The following is a 16,344-nucleotide window of genomic DNA, read 5'->3' on the forward strand; positions in this document are numbered from 1 at the left end:
GAGTTAAAGAAAGATATAGTGTGGAAACTGGCCCTTCGGCCCGACTTGCCCACATCGGCCAACATGTCCCAGCCACACTAGCCCCCCTACCTGCGTTTCGTCCATATCCCTCCAAACCTATGCTATCCATGTACCTGTCTAACTGTTTCTTAAACGTTGCGATAGTCCTGCCTCAACTACCTCCTCTGGCAGCTTGTTCCATACACCCACCACCCTTTGGGCGAAAAAGTTACCCCTCAGATTCGTATCCAATCTTTTCCCCTTCACCTTAAACCTATGTCCTCTGGGCAAGAGACTCTGTACATTTATCTAATCTACTCCTCTCATGATTTTATACACCTCTATAAGATCACCCCTCATCCTCCTGCGCTCCAAGGAATAGAGTCCAAGCCTACTCAACCTCTTCCTATAGCTCACACCCTCTAGTCCTGGCAAATTTATCTTCGTAAATCTTCTCTGTACCCTTTCGAGTTTGACAACATCTTTCCTGTAACATGGTACGCAGAACTGAACAGAATACTGTAAATGTGACCTCACCAACGTCTTATCCAACTGCAGTCATATGATGAATTGTCCATGGTGTCAGGTGTAGCAGAGTAGTCAAGGAATGCTTGTTATAGTTTTCTCCTGCTCACAAGGCTCACAAATCTGATATGGTGAGAGACAATAAGCCAACAGGTTTGGAGGCTTGTGTAAGAAAGAACTGCAGATGCTGGTAAAATCGAAGGTAGACACAAAATGCTGGAGTCACAGAGGTTGAAGCAGCATCTATGGAGAGGAGGAATGGGCGACGTTTCGGGTCGAGACCCTTCTTCTAGTACAGGAGATCCTCAGAAAACAAACTTCAAATATTAAACTGTTTAGCTTTTACTTTTTAGTTTAGAGATACAGCATGGAAGCAGGCCCTTCGGCCCACCGTGTCCATGTCGATCAGCGATCCCCGCACACCAACACTATCCTACACATACTAGGAACAATTTACAATTTTACCAATTAGCCTACAAACCTGTACGTCTTTGGAGTGGGGACTGAAACCGGAGATTCCGGAGAAAACCCACGCAGGTCACGGGGAGAACGTACAAACTCTGTACAGACTGCACCCGTAGTCAGGATCGAACCCATGTCTCTGGCGCTGTGAGGCAGCAACTCTACTGCTGCGCCACCGTGCTGCCCTATGATCTTTCTTGGAGCTGTAATTCCTCGGGCAGCATGAGGCTGGTGACCCTGTTTTCTTTGGTTTGATAAAATGCTGAAAAAGAAAGAAAGATATCCATCGATTTCCTGAAAGTTCAATGTGTGAGATAAGGTTATTTTTTGTGTTTCAGAGACTAAGAGCGCACGCCGCAGACCTGGCTTCACTATGGCTGCTAATTTACTCCATTCACAATTTCTGGTAACAATTTATATTTTATTTATATTAAACTCTTATCTTGTGTTGAGAATCAAGTCATTAAGTATAATAGTAAAATATTCGCTCAACAAAATTATCAAAATTGTATCAACATTTAACAAGCAAAAATAGAGTAATAAAGTCGAGTGATACAGCGTGGAAACAGGCCCTTCGGCCCAACTTACCCACACTGGCCAACATATCCCAGCTACACTACTCCCACCTGCCTGCGTTTGGCCCTCCAAACTTGTCCTACCCATACACCTGTCTAACTCTTTTCTTAAACGTTGAGATAGTCCCAGCCTCAACTACCTCCTCTGGCAGCTCGTTCCATACACCCACTACCATTTGTGTGCAAAAGTTACCCCTCAGATACCTATTAAATATTTTCTCATTCACTTTACACCTATGTCCTCTGGTCCTCGATTCACCTATGCTGGGCAAGAGACTGTGCATCTACCCGATCACTTCCTTTTATAAACCTCTATAAGATCACCCCTCATCCTCATGCGCTCCAAGGAATAGAGTCCCAGCCCACTCAACCTCTCCCTATAGCCTCAGAGCCTATATCCTTTCTAGCTTGACAGAATGAACAGGGTGCGATTGGTACCTATACTCAGCTACTTGTGGTACATGTGTCCCAGACTCGTGTGGTTCCAGTATTATTCTGTGACTAGTTGAGCAATAGATTAAGTGCATCAGTCACATCACTCATTGCTGGACTCTTGTGGCAACTTGTTCAAGAGGCTGAACAAAGCAGCCACTGTTGACGGCATTTTATCGGGATGCATCACAGCTTGGTTTGGGAACAGCTCCATTCATGACGGCAAGAAATTGCAGTGAATTATGGACGCAGCCCAGACCATCACACAAACCAATATTGACTCCATTTATACATCACGCTGCCTCAGCAAGGCCAGCAGTATAATCAAGGACGAATCGCAGCCTGGCCACTCCCTCTTCTCCCCTCTTCCATTGAGAAAAAGGTATACAAGTGTGGCATGGTGACACAACTGGTTGAGCTGCTGCCTCACAGCGCCAGAGACCCTGGTTCAATCCAAACCTAAGGTGTTGTCTGTGTGAAATTTGCAAATTCTCCCTGTGACCAAGTTTCCTCCGGGTGCTCTGGTTTCATCCCACATCCCAACGATGTTGGCCTCTGCAAATTGCCCCTATTGTGTCAGGAGTGGATGAGAAAGTGGGATAATATAGAACTCTTTGAAGCACTTCCCTCTGGAAGGCAATTCCAGACTGTCAAAGCCGCCACAGCCAGACATTAAAACAGCTTTTTTTCCACGAGCAGTAGCTCTACTCAATAACCAAAAGTCTGTAGCCTCCTTTTGCTCTGGTATTTTCATTCACATGTTTAAACTATAATGTTTTATTCTTAATGTTTTATGTTTTATTCTTAATTGTTTACTGTATATCATGTTGTTACTTGCGAGCAGAGCACCAAGGCAAATTCCTTGTATGTGTACATACTTGGCCAATAAACTTATCCATAAACTAGTGATTGATGGTCAGCATAGACTCGTGCACTGAAATGTTTCTTCCATTCTGTGTGTTTCACTCTTTCAATCAATCAATCAATCAATCTTGCCAGCTACTGACTGACAGCGTCAGAGACCCCCGGGTTCGATCCTGACTACCGTTGCTGTCTGTATGGTGTTTGTACCTGCGTGAGTTTTCTCCGAGAAGTTTAGATTCCTCCCACACTCCAAGGATGTACAGGTTTTTGTAGGTTAATTGGCTTGGTATAAAAAATTGTTTTAATTGTCCTTACTATAGGATAGTGTTAATGTGCGGGGATCGCTGGTCGGTGCGGACTCGGTGGGCCAACGTGCCTGTTTCCACACTGTATCTCTAAACTAAACTAAACTGTAAAATGGATATTATTGATTCAACGACCATGCCAGCTCATGATTATTAAAATATTACAGCTCTGTCGGCAACAACGAATAAGGCTTCAAAAGAATATTGAAGATTTAAATGGAATTTGCACAGTCCTCTCATCAAATCTTCAAGAAAAATATACTATTGAAACTTCTTCATTGGGTGAGTCAATAACATGTTCATATGTCATTGGAGCAGCATTAGACCATTCGGCCCATCAAGTCTACTCCACGATTCAGTCACGGCTAATCTATCTTTCCTCAATCCCATTCTCCTGCCTTCTCCCCGTAACCTTTGATACCCTTGCTAATCAAGAACCTATCTATCTCTGCTTTAAAAAATACCCATTGACTTGGGCTCCACAGCCGTCTGTGCCAATGAATTCCACAGATTCACCGCTCTCTGACTAAAGAAATTCCTTTTCACATTTCCAACGATATATCCTTTTATTCTGAGGTTGTGCCTTCTGGTCCTAGACTCTCCCACTAGCAGAAACATCCTCTCCACATTCACTCTCTACAAGTCTTTCACTATATGGTAAGTTTCAATGAGATCTCCCCTCATCCTTCTAAACTCCAGCGAGTACAGGCCCAGTGCCGTCAAACGCTCATCATTTGTTAACCCAGGATCATTCTTGTAAACCTCCTATGAACCCTCTCTAACGCCAGCACATCCTTCCTCAGGTATAGGCACAAAAACTGCTTACAATTAAATATCATTTAGATATAATTTCAGTTCCTAATTATATGTTGATTTGATGGTTATTCTTAACTCGGCTTCACCTCCCTTCACACAAGTTCACGTTATAGAAATAGAATTAGGCCATTCGGCCCATCGGGTCTACTCCACCATTCAATCATGGCTGATCTCAGCCTCCTAATCCCATTTTCCTGCCTCCTCCCCATAACTCTTGACACCTGTTCTAATCAAGAATTTGTCTATCTCTGCCTTAAAATTATCCACTGACTTGACTTCCACAGCCCTTTGTGGCAATGAGTTCCACAGATTAACTACCCCTGACTAAAGAAGTTCCTCCTCACCTCCTTTCTAAAAGAGCACCCTTTAAATCTGAGACTATGACCTCTGGTCCTAGACTCACCCAACAGTGGAAACATCATTTCCACATCCACTCTAAAGGGCCTGTCCCACTTGGCCGTCATTCGCGTGCCATTTACGCGACCTGCTAGCGTGTGGGTAGCGCGGGACGGGCGCATGGAGTGGTGTGGAGGTGTGTGGACTTTGTCCTGAACGAAATCTTCGCGCGCCACCGGCTTGTCGCGTAACTGACGGCCAAAGTGGGACAGGCCCAAGACCCTGGCGAGACGCAACGTCTCACCTCCAACAGCACCTGAAGCAGGCAAACGATCGCCGAACTCGGCCTGGGGCTCACGGCCGTTGCGGATCCGGATCCGCCCCACTCCTACCCCCAGAGCATGGCCAAGACGATTGGAGATAGACACAAAATGCTGGAGTAACTCAGCGGGACCGGCAGCATCTCTGGAGAGAAGCAATGGGTGACGTTTCGGGTCGAGACCCTTCTTCAGACTGGTAAGAGAGAGTTAACAGGTTCTAAGTTCGATGGATTTCACTGCAAAACTAGCTTCAATGAATATTAAGGGAACAATGTCCTGAAGTGTCTTAAACGCTGCTATGCTTATCAGTGTTCTCCTGCACATTAGCGTTTCAAAAACACGAAGAGCCCAAAAGGAAAATTTGCATAGTCTTTGCTATATTTTCCACAGAAGTTTATTTGAATGGACCGTAAAAAGGTTGAGCTATGTTGTCTAATTTCTAGATAGTAGGACTGTGAAAGGGAGAGTGTCACTGCAGTGCCCCCTGCTGGACAGGAAAACCATTACATGAAATGTCTGAAATCTAGGCCTCCCAACGTGTGGAAAGAACAGGAGGGAGGGGAAAGGAGAGAGTAATCGAACTATTGACCAGGAACTTAAGAGCTGAACTTAAGAGCTAAGTCCTGAACTTTTGAACCATTGAAGCACCCTAGCCAAAAACTTCAAAACTAAACAGTTGATGCACCTGTAGAGACTGCAGGAACTGCAGGTGCTGGTTTATACTAAACAGACACAAAGTGCTGGAGTATCTCTTCAGGTCAGGCAGCATCTCTGGAGCAAAAGGATGCCTTCTGCATGAAAAAATTCCCCACTGTTTTTGTCTTGAGATCACACCTTCCCCAGCCAACAATAGACCTCCCAGGGCACCACCCAGTCTGAGGGCATTTGTGGCCAGCCCTAATTGGTCCTGGTCTTTTCTCACCTCCAGCTCTTCACCCCCCCCCCCCCCCTCTACTTTCAGTCTGAAGAAGGGTCCCGACTCGAAACATCACCCATTCTTTTTATCCAGAGATGCTGCCTCATCCGTTAAGTTACTCCAGAACTTTGTGTCTGTCATCTGTTGATGCACCTCCTTGACTAGGAGATTAAACCATAAAAATAGAGATAAATAGAAGAAATAAAGGCCGGCACACCTGTTTGTTGCAGTCACTCCATATCCCTTGATTCCTGTTGACACACCCCGGATCAGCTCAGATATTGAACCATGTAAATGAATTAAATGAGGATAAGTCCAGACTTGATGAATGGTATTCGATATCAAGTGAATTTCTCTAGTTCCTTGTTTCCTCCCTTCCTCCTTTGTTTTCTTTAGAAAATCTGAGGTTGATTGAAGCGTAATAAATTATGAGTAGCCTTAATAAAGGGAAAGAGCTCTTTCCATGAGTAGAAGCATCCAAAAACAGGGCAGAGAGATGTAGAGTACTTAGTAGGATTATAGAAAGACGAATAAGAATATTTTTATCTGGATGTTATTAAAGGTTTAAAATGTTATAGGATAGGGGTACATGTACTTAGTTCCATGGAAGAAGCCACATTGCTAAACAGGGTGAGGGGTAGCTTACCTTCATCGGTCAGTGTATTGAGTACAGGAGGTAGAAACAAAATGCTGGAGTAACTCAGCGGTACAGGCAGCATCTCTGGAGAGAAGGAATGGGTGACGTTTCGGGTCGAGACCCGTCTTCAGACAGGAGTTGAGATGTTACATTACAGGTGTAGAAGACATTGGTAAAGCCACATTTGTTGTACTGTGTACAGTTCTGCTGTGCACAGTACCACTGCCAATGCATAGGAAGGATGTCATTAAACTGGGAGAGTACAACAAAGATTTACAAGGATGTTACTGAGTCTTGAAGGTTTTATGTTTTAAGGAGAGGCTGGATAGGCTGTGACTTTTTTCCCCAGAGTCTCGGAGGCTAAGGGAGGATTCGTGGAGGTGTATAAAATCATGAGGGGAATAGATGGGGTGAATGTACAGAGTCTTTTTTCCAGGGTGGGGAATCAAGAACTAGAGGGGATAGATTTAAGTTGAGAGGGTTAATATTTAAAAGAGATCTAAGGGGCAACTTTTTCATGCAAAAGGCGGTGGGTATATGGACTAAGCTGCCAGATGAGGTGTAGAGCATTAAAATACATTTGGACAAGTACATGAATAGGAAATATCTGGAGGGATATAGGCCAGGTGGAGGCAAATGGAATGAGCTTGGATAGGTTGCTTGGTTGGCATGGATGAGTGAGACAAAAGGTATGTTTCCATGCTGAATAGTAACTCCATCCATGACAAAGTAACATTTAAGAGGTATTTATGGCACAGACAGCTGTGGAGGCCAAGTCAATAGATATTTTTAAGATGGAGATTCACCGATTCTTGATTAGTAAGGGTGTCGGGGGTTATGGGGCAAAGGCAAGAGAATGGGGTTGAGAGGGAAAGATAGATCAGCCATGATTGAATGGCGGAGTAGATGATGGGCCGAATGGAACTCCCAGAGCTTATGAACTTATTTTGGAGACACGTGAACTGACAGGGAACAGGGCTAGATGGTCCACATGATGGTGGATTGTAATAGTTCAGATTGGCATCATGGGCAGTGTGGATACGGTGGCCCTCTTCATGTGCTGTACTGCTCTGTGTGCCAACACATTTGGAGCCAATACCATCCTCACCTGACACACACGCACACAGATTCCCTGTTGCTTGGAACTGGGCACATACACAGTTTCCAGAGGGATCCTTGAGATCACAGATATCATGCACTCCTGGCTTATGACGTGTTTTGGGTTACTTAACAATGTTAAAGGAGCAAGTTGTTTTTTTTAAATGTTTGCACTAAGTACACAGGTTGGATGATATTTAGAATGCATTGCTAGTGGTTGGTGATGGACTCAGATGGACTAGAAGGTCGGCATGGGCATAATGGGCCAAAGGGCCCATTTCTGTGAGACAATCTCTATGACTTAATGTCAACAGTCTATTGCTTTCTTAAACGCCCTGATTCTATGTATGACATGCTTTTTGTAATTTCAGGAATAGTCACACAAAACAACAACAACAACAACAACAACAATAATAACAACAACAATAACAATAACAACAACAGCAGCAGCAGCATTGAGAATGAAGAGGATGATGATGATTTCCCAGGTAACAGACCAATAATTACCTGTCAGCATCATCCATTTTGATAGGAAGAATGAAGAGAGTGATGGTATCAAGGAAACTATTGTAAAATGAGAATACACACAAAAAGCTGGTGTGATAGCCCTGTCCCACGGTATGAGTTCATTCCAAGAGCTCTCCCGAGTTTGCCCTGATTCGAACTCGGAGATTTACGGTAATGGCCAACATGTTGAAAAATCTTCACGAGTCTTCCCGTGCTTACCTGCCGTTAGCGAGTCTCCAGAGTACCTGCCGTTAGCGTAACGAGCCGCTAAGAGACGTCCCCGAGCTCCGACGTACCCGCTACGTTCATTCTCCATGCTTACAACGAGTTTGATTTTTTTTTAAACTCGGGAGAGCTCTTGGAATGAACTCGTACCGTGGGACAGGGCTTTAACTCAGCGGCTCAGGCAGCATTTTAGTTTAGTTTAGAGATACAGTACAGAAACAGCCTCTTCGGCCCACCGATTTGGCACCAACGAGCGATCCCCAGCGTTAACGCTGTCCTACACACATGAGGGACAATTTTACATTTTATATGAAGCCAATTAACCTACAAACCTGCATGCCTATGTAGTGGGAAAATGAAGATCTTGGAGAAAACCCACACAGGTCATGGGGAGAATGTACAAACTCCATATAGACAGCACCCGTAGTCAGGATCAAACCCGGGTCTCTGGTGCCATGAGGCAGCAACTCTACTGCTGCAGCACCGTGCTGCCAAGCATCTCTGGAGAAAAGAAATAGGTGATGTTTCAGGTCGAGACCCAACAAAAATGCAGGGCAGTTTGACAAAGGCTGACACAAATCTGGGCTTCATCAACCGAGGCGTAGTGTACAACAGCTTTGTCTTCATTGCAAGAAGGTTTTAAGTGTGGATTGTAGGTGTCATTACAATTGGACATGAAATGGTGAAGCCGTCCCCTGGAGTACTGTGTATCATTTTGATCCCTTAGTTAAGAAAGAATTCATTGATATTTGAGCAAAAAGGAAAATGCTGGAGGAACTCAATATGTCAGCCAGCATCTGTGGAGGGAATGGACAGACTCAGGATTCTTATTTGGACATGCAGTAGCAGGGAGCGAGATAGAGGAAAGGTCTCGACCTGAAACATCACCTATTCCTTTTCCCCAGAGATGCTGCCTGACCCATGGATAGCGGGAATCTATTTCTACTAGTGGTGGGGCAAGGACAAGAAGATTTTGGGATTCCCCTCCACCCATTTTGCGCAAGCTGTTTCAGATCTTCTTTTAGCCCTTCCAATCAATAATTCTCAATTCCAAATGTTGCTGCAAGTAGCTGAACAGCATCACTGATGAGGGCAAGAACAGTTAACATGATAGGATAGATGGATTCAGATCAGTGTATTGGATGCATCCTGTCAGAATACTTTCCGTTGGGTAAGATTCTAAGGGGAGTAAGAGGCGACCGTGGCTGACAAGCGAAGTCAAGGACAGTATAAAAATAAAAGAGAAGAAGTATAACATAGCAAAGATGAGTGGAAGCCAGAGGATTGGGAAACTTTTAAAGAGTAACAGAAGATAACTAAAAAGGCAATACAGGGAGAAATGATGAGGTACGAAGGTAAGTTATCCAAGAATATAAAGGAGGATAGTAAAAGCTTCTTTAGGTATGTGAAGAGGAAAAAAATAGTTAAGACCAAATTTGGACCCTTGAAGACAGAAACAGGTGAATTTATTATGGGGAACAAGGAAAAGGCAGACAAGTTGAACAGGTACTTTGGATCTGTCTTCACGAAGGAGGACACAAACAATTTCCCAGATGTACTAGTGGCCAGAGGACCTAGGGTGATGGAGGAACTGAAGGAAATTCACATTAGGCAGGAAATGGTGTTGGGTAGACTGATGGGATTAAAGGCTGATAAATCCCCAGAGCCTGATGGTCTGCATCCCAGGGTATTTAAGGAAGTGGCTCTAGAAATCGTGGACACATTGGTGATCATTTTCCAATGTTCTATAGATTCTGGATCAGTTCCTGTGGATTGGAGGGTAGCTAATGTTATCCCACTTTTTAAGAGAGGCGGGAGAGAGAAAACGAGGAACTATAGACCAGTTAGCCTGACATCGGTGGTGGGGAAGTTGCTGGAGTCAATTATAAAAGATGAAATAGCGGCACATTTGGATAGCAGTAGCAAGATCAGTCCGAGTCAGCATGGATTTACAAAGGGGAAATCATGCTTGATTAATCTTCAAGAATTTTTTGAAGATGTAACTAGGAAAATGGACAAGGGAGAGCCAGTGGATGTAGTGTACCTGGACTTTCAGAAAGCCTTTGATAAGATACCACATAGGAGATTAGTGCGCAAAATTAGAGCACATGGTATTGGGGGTATTGAGGAATGCAGTTGAACAGAGGGATCTAGGAATAACTGGGCACAGTTCCCTGAAAGTGGAATCTCATGTAGATAGGGTGGTAAAGAAAGCTTTTGGTGTGCTGGCCTTTATAAATCAGAGCATTGAGTATAGAAGTTGGGATGTAATGTTAAAATTGTACAAGGCATTGGTGAGACCAATTCTGGAGTATGGTGTACAATTTTGGTCGCCTAATTATAGGAAGGATGTCAACAAAATAGAGAGAGTACAGAGGAGATTTACTAGAATGTTGCCTGGGTTTCAGCAACTAAGTTACAGAGAAAGGTTGAACAAGTTAGGTCTTTATTCTTTGGAGCGCAGAAAGTTAAGGGGGGACTCGCTATCTTAAGATAGAGGTCTTTAAAATGATGAGAGGGATAGACAGAGTTGACGTGGATAAGCTTTTCCCACTGAGAGTAGGGAAGATTCAAACAAGAGGACATGACTTGAGAATTAAGGGACAGAAGTTTAGGGGTAACATGAGGGGGAACTTCTTTACTCAAAGAGTGGTAGCTGTGTGGAATGGGCTTCCAGTGAAGGTGGTGGAGGCAGGTTTGATTTTATCATTTAAAAATAAACTGGATAGTTATATGGACGGGAAAGGAATGGAGGGTTATGGTCTGAGTGCAGGTAGATGGGACTAGGGGAGAATACGTGTTCGGCACGGACTAGAAGGGCCGAGATGGCCTGTTTCCGTGCTGTAATTGTTATATGGTTATATATGGGGGTAGGGTACTGACATGGATAGAAAATTGGTTGGCAGACAGGAAACAAAGAGTAGAGATTAATGTGTCCCTTTCAGAATGGCAGGCAGTGATTAGTGGGGTATGGCAAGGCTCGGTGCTGGGACCACAGCTATTTACAATATACATTAATGATTTAGATGAAGGGATTAAAAGTAACTAGCAAATTTGCAGATGACACAAATCTGGGTGGCATTGTGGAATGTGAGGAGGAGCTATGAGGATGTAGGATGACTTGGACAGGTTGGGTGAGTGGGCAGATGCATGGCAGATGCAGTTTAATGTGGATAAATGTTAGGTTATCCACTTTGGTGGCAAGAACAGAAAGGCAGGATTATTATCTGAATGGTGCCAAATTAGGAAAAGGGGAAGTACAACGAGATCTGGGTGTCCTTGTACATCAGTCACTGAAAGTATGTGTGCAGATAGAGCAGGCAGTGAAGAACGCTAATGGCATGTTGGCCTTTATAACAAGAGAAGTTGAATATAGGAGCAAAGAGGTCCTTCTGCAGTTGTACAGGGCCCTGGTGAGACCACACCTGGAGTATTGTGTGCAGTTTTGGTCTCCCAATTTGACGACAGACATTCTTGCTATTGAGGGAGGGAATCTATTGATAGGTTCACGAAGTTAATTCCCGGGATGGTGGGACTGTCATATGTTGAAAGAATGGAGAGACTGGGGTTGTATACACTTGAATTTAGAAGGATGAGAGGCTATCTTATTGAAACATATAAGATTATTAAGGGATTGGACATGCTAGAGGCAGGAAACATGTTCCCGATGTTGGGAGAGTCCAGAACCAGGGTCCACAGTTTAAGAATAAGGGGTAGGCTATGTAGAACGGAGATGAGGAAAAGCTTTCTCACCCAGTGAGTTGTGAATCTGGAATTCTCTGCCTCAGAAGGCAGTGGAGGCCAACGCTCTGGATGCTTTCAAGAGAGAGTTAGAGCTCTTAAAGATAGCGAGTCAAGGGATATGGGGAGAAGGCAGGAATGGGGTACTGATTGTGGAAGATCAACCAAAATCACTGTGAATGGCAGTGGTGGCTCGAAGGGCCGAATAATAATAATAATAAAACATTTTATTTGTATAGCGCTTTTCAAGGACTCAAAGTCGCTTTACATGGTGAGTCAAGAACAAAACAAAATAGAGCAGTAAGACAAAGATGCAAAGGGGAGGGGGACATGGGACTAAGGGTATGCAGAGGTGAAGAGATGGGTCTTGAGGCGGGACTGGAAGATGGTGAGGGACTCAGAAGTTCGGATCAATTGTGGGAGGGAGTTCCAGAGCCTGGGAGCTGCCCTGGAGAAGGCTCTGTCTCCAAAAGTGCAGAGGTTGGATTTCAGAATGGAGAGGAGACCGGCTGAAATGGATCTGAGGGACCGTGAGGGTTGGTAGGAGGAGAGGAGGTCATCGAGATAAGGGGGGGCCAAGTGGTTGAGGGCTTTGTAGGTGAGAACCAGGATTTTGTAGATGATCCGGTGGGAAATGGGAAGCCAGTGAAGTTCTTTGAGGACTGGGGTGATGTGGTGCCAGGATTTGGTGTGGGTAATGAGTCGGGCGGCTGTATTCTGGACCAGTTGGAGTCGGTTGATGTTGCTGGAATTGATGCCAAAGAAAAGAGAGTTACAGTAGTCCAGTCGGGAGGAGATGAAGGCATGGATGAGTCTTTCAGCAGCAGTGTGAGAGAGGGTCTGATTTTGGCAATGTTGCGGAGGTGAAAAAATGATGTGTTGACAACATGGCGGATGTGAGGCTCAAGGGAGAGGGTTGAGTCAAAGATCACGCCAAGGTTGCGGGCCTGAGGAGATGGGGAGACAGTGGTGCCGTCAATAGTGAGAGTGGGGTTGTTAATTTTGGTAAGTGTTGATTTGGAGCCAATGAGGAGAAATTCTGTTTTGTTACTGTTTAATTTAAGGAAGTTGAGTTGCATCCAAGATTTGATGGCTGACAGGCAGGAGTTGATATGGGAGAGAGGGGGGTGGTGGGGGGACTTGGTGCTGAGATAGATCTGGGTGTCATCAGCATAGCAATGGAAGTCCAATTTGAAGTGACGGAGTATATGACCAAGGGGGAGGATGTAGATGATGAAGAGGAGGGGACCGAGAACAGAGCCTTGGGGAACGCCTTGAGTGACAGTGGCTGTAGCAGAGGTGTGGTTATGGAGAGAGATGAAGTGGGATCGGTTGGAAAGGTAGGAACGGAGCCAGCTGAGTGCAGAGCCTTCAATGCCAAGGTCTTTAAGTCTGGTAAGCAGGATGTTATGGTTCACGGTATCGAAGGGCGCACTCAGGTCGAGGAGGATGAGGATGTTGAGGGAACCAGTGTCAGCAGAGGTGAGGAGGTGAATAGCCTACTTCTGCACCTATTGTCTATTGTCTATTGTCATATCTATTGAAGTGCAAGAGATTTCTCATGTTCTTGTTGAATCTTTCCAGATGCCTATTAAAATAAATATGAGATATGCTTTCTTGGTATAGATCTCCTGGAACATCTCCGCTGACCCCCTCACTTCCGTATGTCAACAACTAACTTTCATCTTGCTGATGTTAAGGGCTAGGTTGTTGTCCTGACACCATGACACAAAATTCTCAATCTCATTCCGGGACTTCATCTCATTGATGTTGTTCATCTGGCAAGCTACAGTGGTATCATCGGTGAACATGAAGAACAAGTTGGTGTTGTTCTTGGTCACATAGTTATGGGTGTACAGGGAGTACATGGGTCTGAGCATATAACCCTGAGGATCATTGTGGAGGAAAAGTTATGACCCATTCTAATTGACTGGGGTCTGGAAGTCCAGAAAACAGTTGCAAATGTTGGTCCCAAAGCCAAGATCCAGAAGGTTTGATTTAGTTTAAGATAGACACAAAATGCTGGAGTAACTCAGCGGGACAGGCAGTATCTCTGGAGAGAAGGAATGGGTGACGTTTCGGGTCGAGACCCTTCTTCAGACTCTGGTTTAGTTTAGTTTAGTTTAAAGACACAGTGTGGAAACAGGCCCAGTCGACCCAACGATTCTGTGCCGACCAGCGATCCCCGCTCATTAACAGTATACTACACACATTAGGGACAATTTACAATTTTACCGCCAATTAACCTACAAACCTGTACGTCTTTGAAGTGTGGGGGTAAACCGTAGCTCCTGGTGAAAAGCCACATAAGTCACGGGGAGAACATACAAACTCCGTACAGGCAGCACCCATAGTCAGGATTGAACCCGGGTCTCTGGCGTTGTAAGGCAGCAACTCTACCACTGCGCCATTGTGCCGTAATCTTGGGGATACGTTTATTCTGTACTATGGTGTTAAAGGTTGAGTTGTTGTCAATGAACAACATCCTGACATTGGTGATCTTATTATCAAGGTAATCTAGGTGATCTAGAGCTGAATGTAGTGCAATAGAGATGATGTCCTCCATTGACCTATATCTCTTGACTGCATATTGCAAAGAGTCTAGATTGTCTGCGACTGGTGCAAATGCCACAGAAGGCCATGGAAGCCAAGTCAATGGATTTTTTATAGACAGATAGATTCTTGATTCGTACGGGTGTCAGGGGTTATGGGTAGTAGGCAGGAGAATGAGGTTAGGAGGAGAGATAGATCAGCCATGATTGAATGGCAGAAGAGACTTGATGGGCCGAATGGCCTAATTCCACTCCTATCACTTTTGAAATGTAGGCCATTACCAGCCTTTCAAAGCACTATAGTATGGTCGATGTTGGAGCTGTCGTTGGGACAGGTCATTTTATATTTCTTGAGGACTGGAATTATGGAGGTTTCTTCGAAGGAGATTGGATAGAGGGCAAAGATGTTGAACTTGTCAGCGAAGACTTTGGCCAGTTCATTGGTGCACGATTTCAGAACACCCGTACAGGAGCTCCATCCGTGTCAGCCATTTCTCTTCATGAGAGTTTACCTTCATGAGAGCAGATCTGAGTTCTGCCATTAGGGGTGCTGCATGATGGCAGCCTCTGCCTACAGTCTGTCTGTTTTTCCATCTTATTTTTATTTTTGTCTGTTTAAAAAGTATGTGTTGGAGTATTTCCTAGTATTTTTATGTGGGGAGGGTAAGGGGGAAACCGTTTCTCAGTCACTTCCTGCCGAGGATGCGACTATTCTCCGAGTCGCGTCCTCACTCCCCCCCCCATTCGCGGCCTACCAACTGGATTGGTGCGGCCTTTCCTTCCGGAGACCGACTAGAGCTTCAGCAACGGCACAGCACTGATTTGCCATCGCGGAGCGGGCGATGTCTACCTGGGATTGCCGTTTGAAGCTCCGGAGTGTTGTGCCTGCTGCTTCAACATCGTGGAGCTGTGGTTTGCGGAACTTCCAGCTGCGGGCGGCATTGACTTCAACATCGCGGAGTCCTAGTATCCCTTTGCCGAGGGCTGCCAGTGTGAATCTCTGCCCAGCTCCACCTGTGGACCTTGGGAGGCGCGGTCTCCGGTAAGAAGTGGCAAATTTAGAAGTCTTCTTGAATTTTGTGATGAGGTTACTAGGGAACTTGATGAGGGTAAAGTGGTGGATGTTGTCTATATGGACTTCAGTAAGGCCTTTGACAAGGTTCCACATGGAAGATTGGTTAAGAAGGTTCAATTGTTGGGTATTAATAGTGGAGTAACAAGATGGATTCAACAGTGGCTGAATGGGAGATACCAGAGAGTGATGGTGGATAACTGTTTGTCAGGTTGGAGGCCGGTGACTAGTGGGGTGCCTCAGGGATCTGTGTTGGGTCCACTGTTGTTTGTCATATACATCAATGATCTGGATGATGGCATGGTAAATTGGATTAGTAAGTATGCAGATGATACTAAGATAGGTGGTGTTGTGGATAATGAAGTAGATTTTCAAAGTCTACAGAGAGATTTAGGCCATTTGGAAGAGTGGGCTGAAAGATGGCAGATGGAGTTTAATGCTGATAAGTGTGTGGTGCTACATCTTGGCAGGACAAATCAAAATAGGACGTACATGGTAAATGGTAGCGAATTGAGGAATGCAGTTGAACAGAGGGGTCTAGGAATAACTGTGCATAGTTCCCTGAAGGTGGAATCTCATGTAGATAGGGTGGTAAAGAAAGCTTTTGGCGTGCTGGCCTTTATAAATCAGAGCATTGAGTATAGAAGTTGGGATGTAATGTTAAAATTGTACAAGGCATTGGTGAGGCCAATTCTGGAGTATGGTGTACAATTCTGGTCGACAAATTATAGGACAGATGTCAACAAAATAGAGAGTGTACAGAGGAGATTTACTAGAATGTTGCCTGGGTTTTAGCACCTAAGTTACAGAGAAAGGTTGAACAAGTTAGGTCTTTATTCTTTGGAGCGCAGAAGGATAAGGGGGGACTTGATAGAGGTCTTTAAAATGATGAGAGGGATAGACAGAGTTGACGTGGATAAGCTTTTCCCACTGAGAGTAGGGAAGATTCAAACAAGAGGAC

General features: G+C 44.8%; 1 protein-coding gene across 1 annotated transcript in view; it reads left to right on the top strand.

The window, feature by feature from the left end:
- itgae (integrin subunit alpha E) overlaps positions 1 to 16,344 on the top strand; it is a 116,830-nt gene that overhangs the window by 27,744 nt on the left and 72,742 nt on the right. Inside the window, exons 4-6 of the mRNA XM_033045589.1 lie at positions 1,326 to 1,393; positions 3,331 to 3,445; positions 7,658 to 7,774. Of these exons, the coding sequence (XP_032901480.1) occupies positions 1,326 to 1,393; positions 3,331 to 3,445; positions 7,658 to 7,774 (300 nt within the window). The remainder of the gene's footprint in view (positions 1 to 1,325; positions 1,394 to 3,330; positions 3,446 to 7,657; positions 7,775 to 16,344) is intronic.

The sequence above is a fragment of the Amblyraja radiata genome, chromosome 28, assembly GCF_010909765.2.
Source record: "Amblyraja radiata isolate CabotCenter1 chromosome 28, sAmbRad1.1.pri, whole genome shotgun sequence".
Lineage (NCBI taxonomy): Eukaryota > Metazoa > Chordata > Chondrichthyes > Rajiformes > Rajidae > Amblyraja > Amblyraja radiata.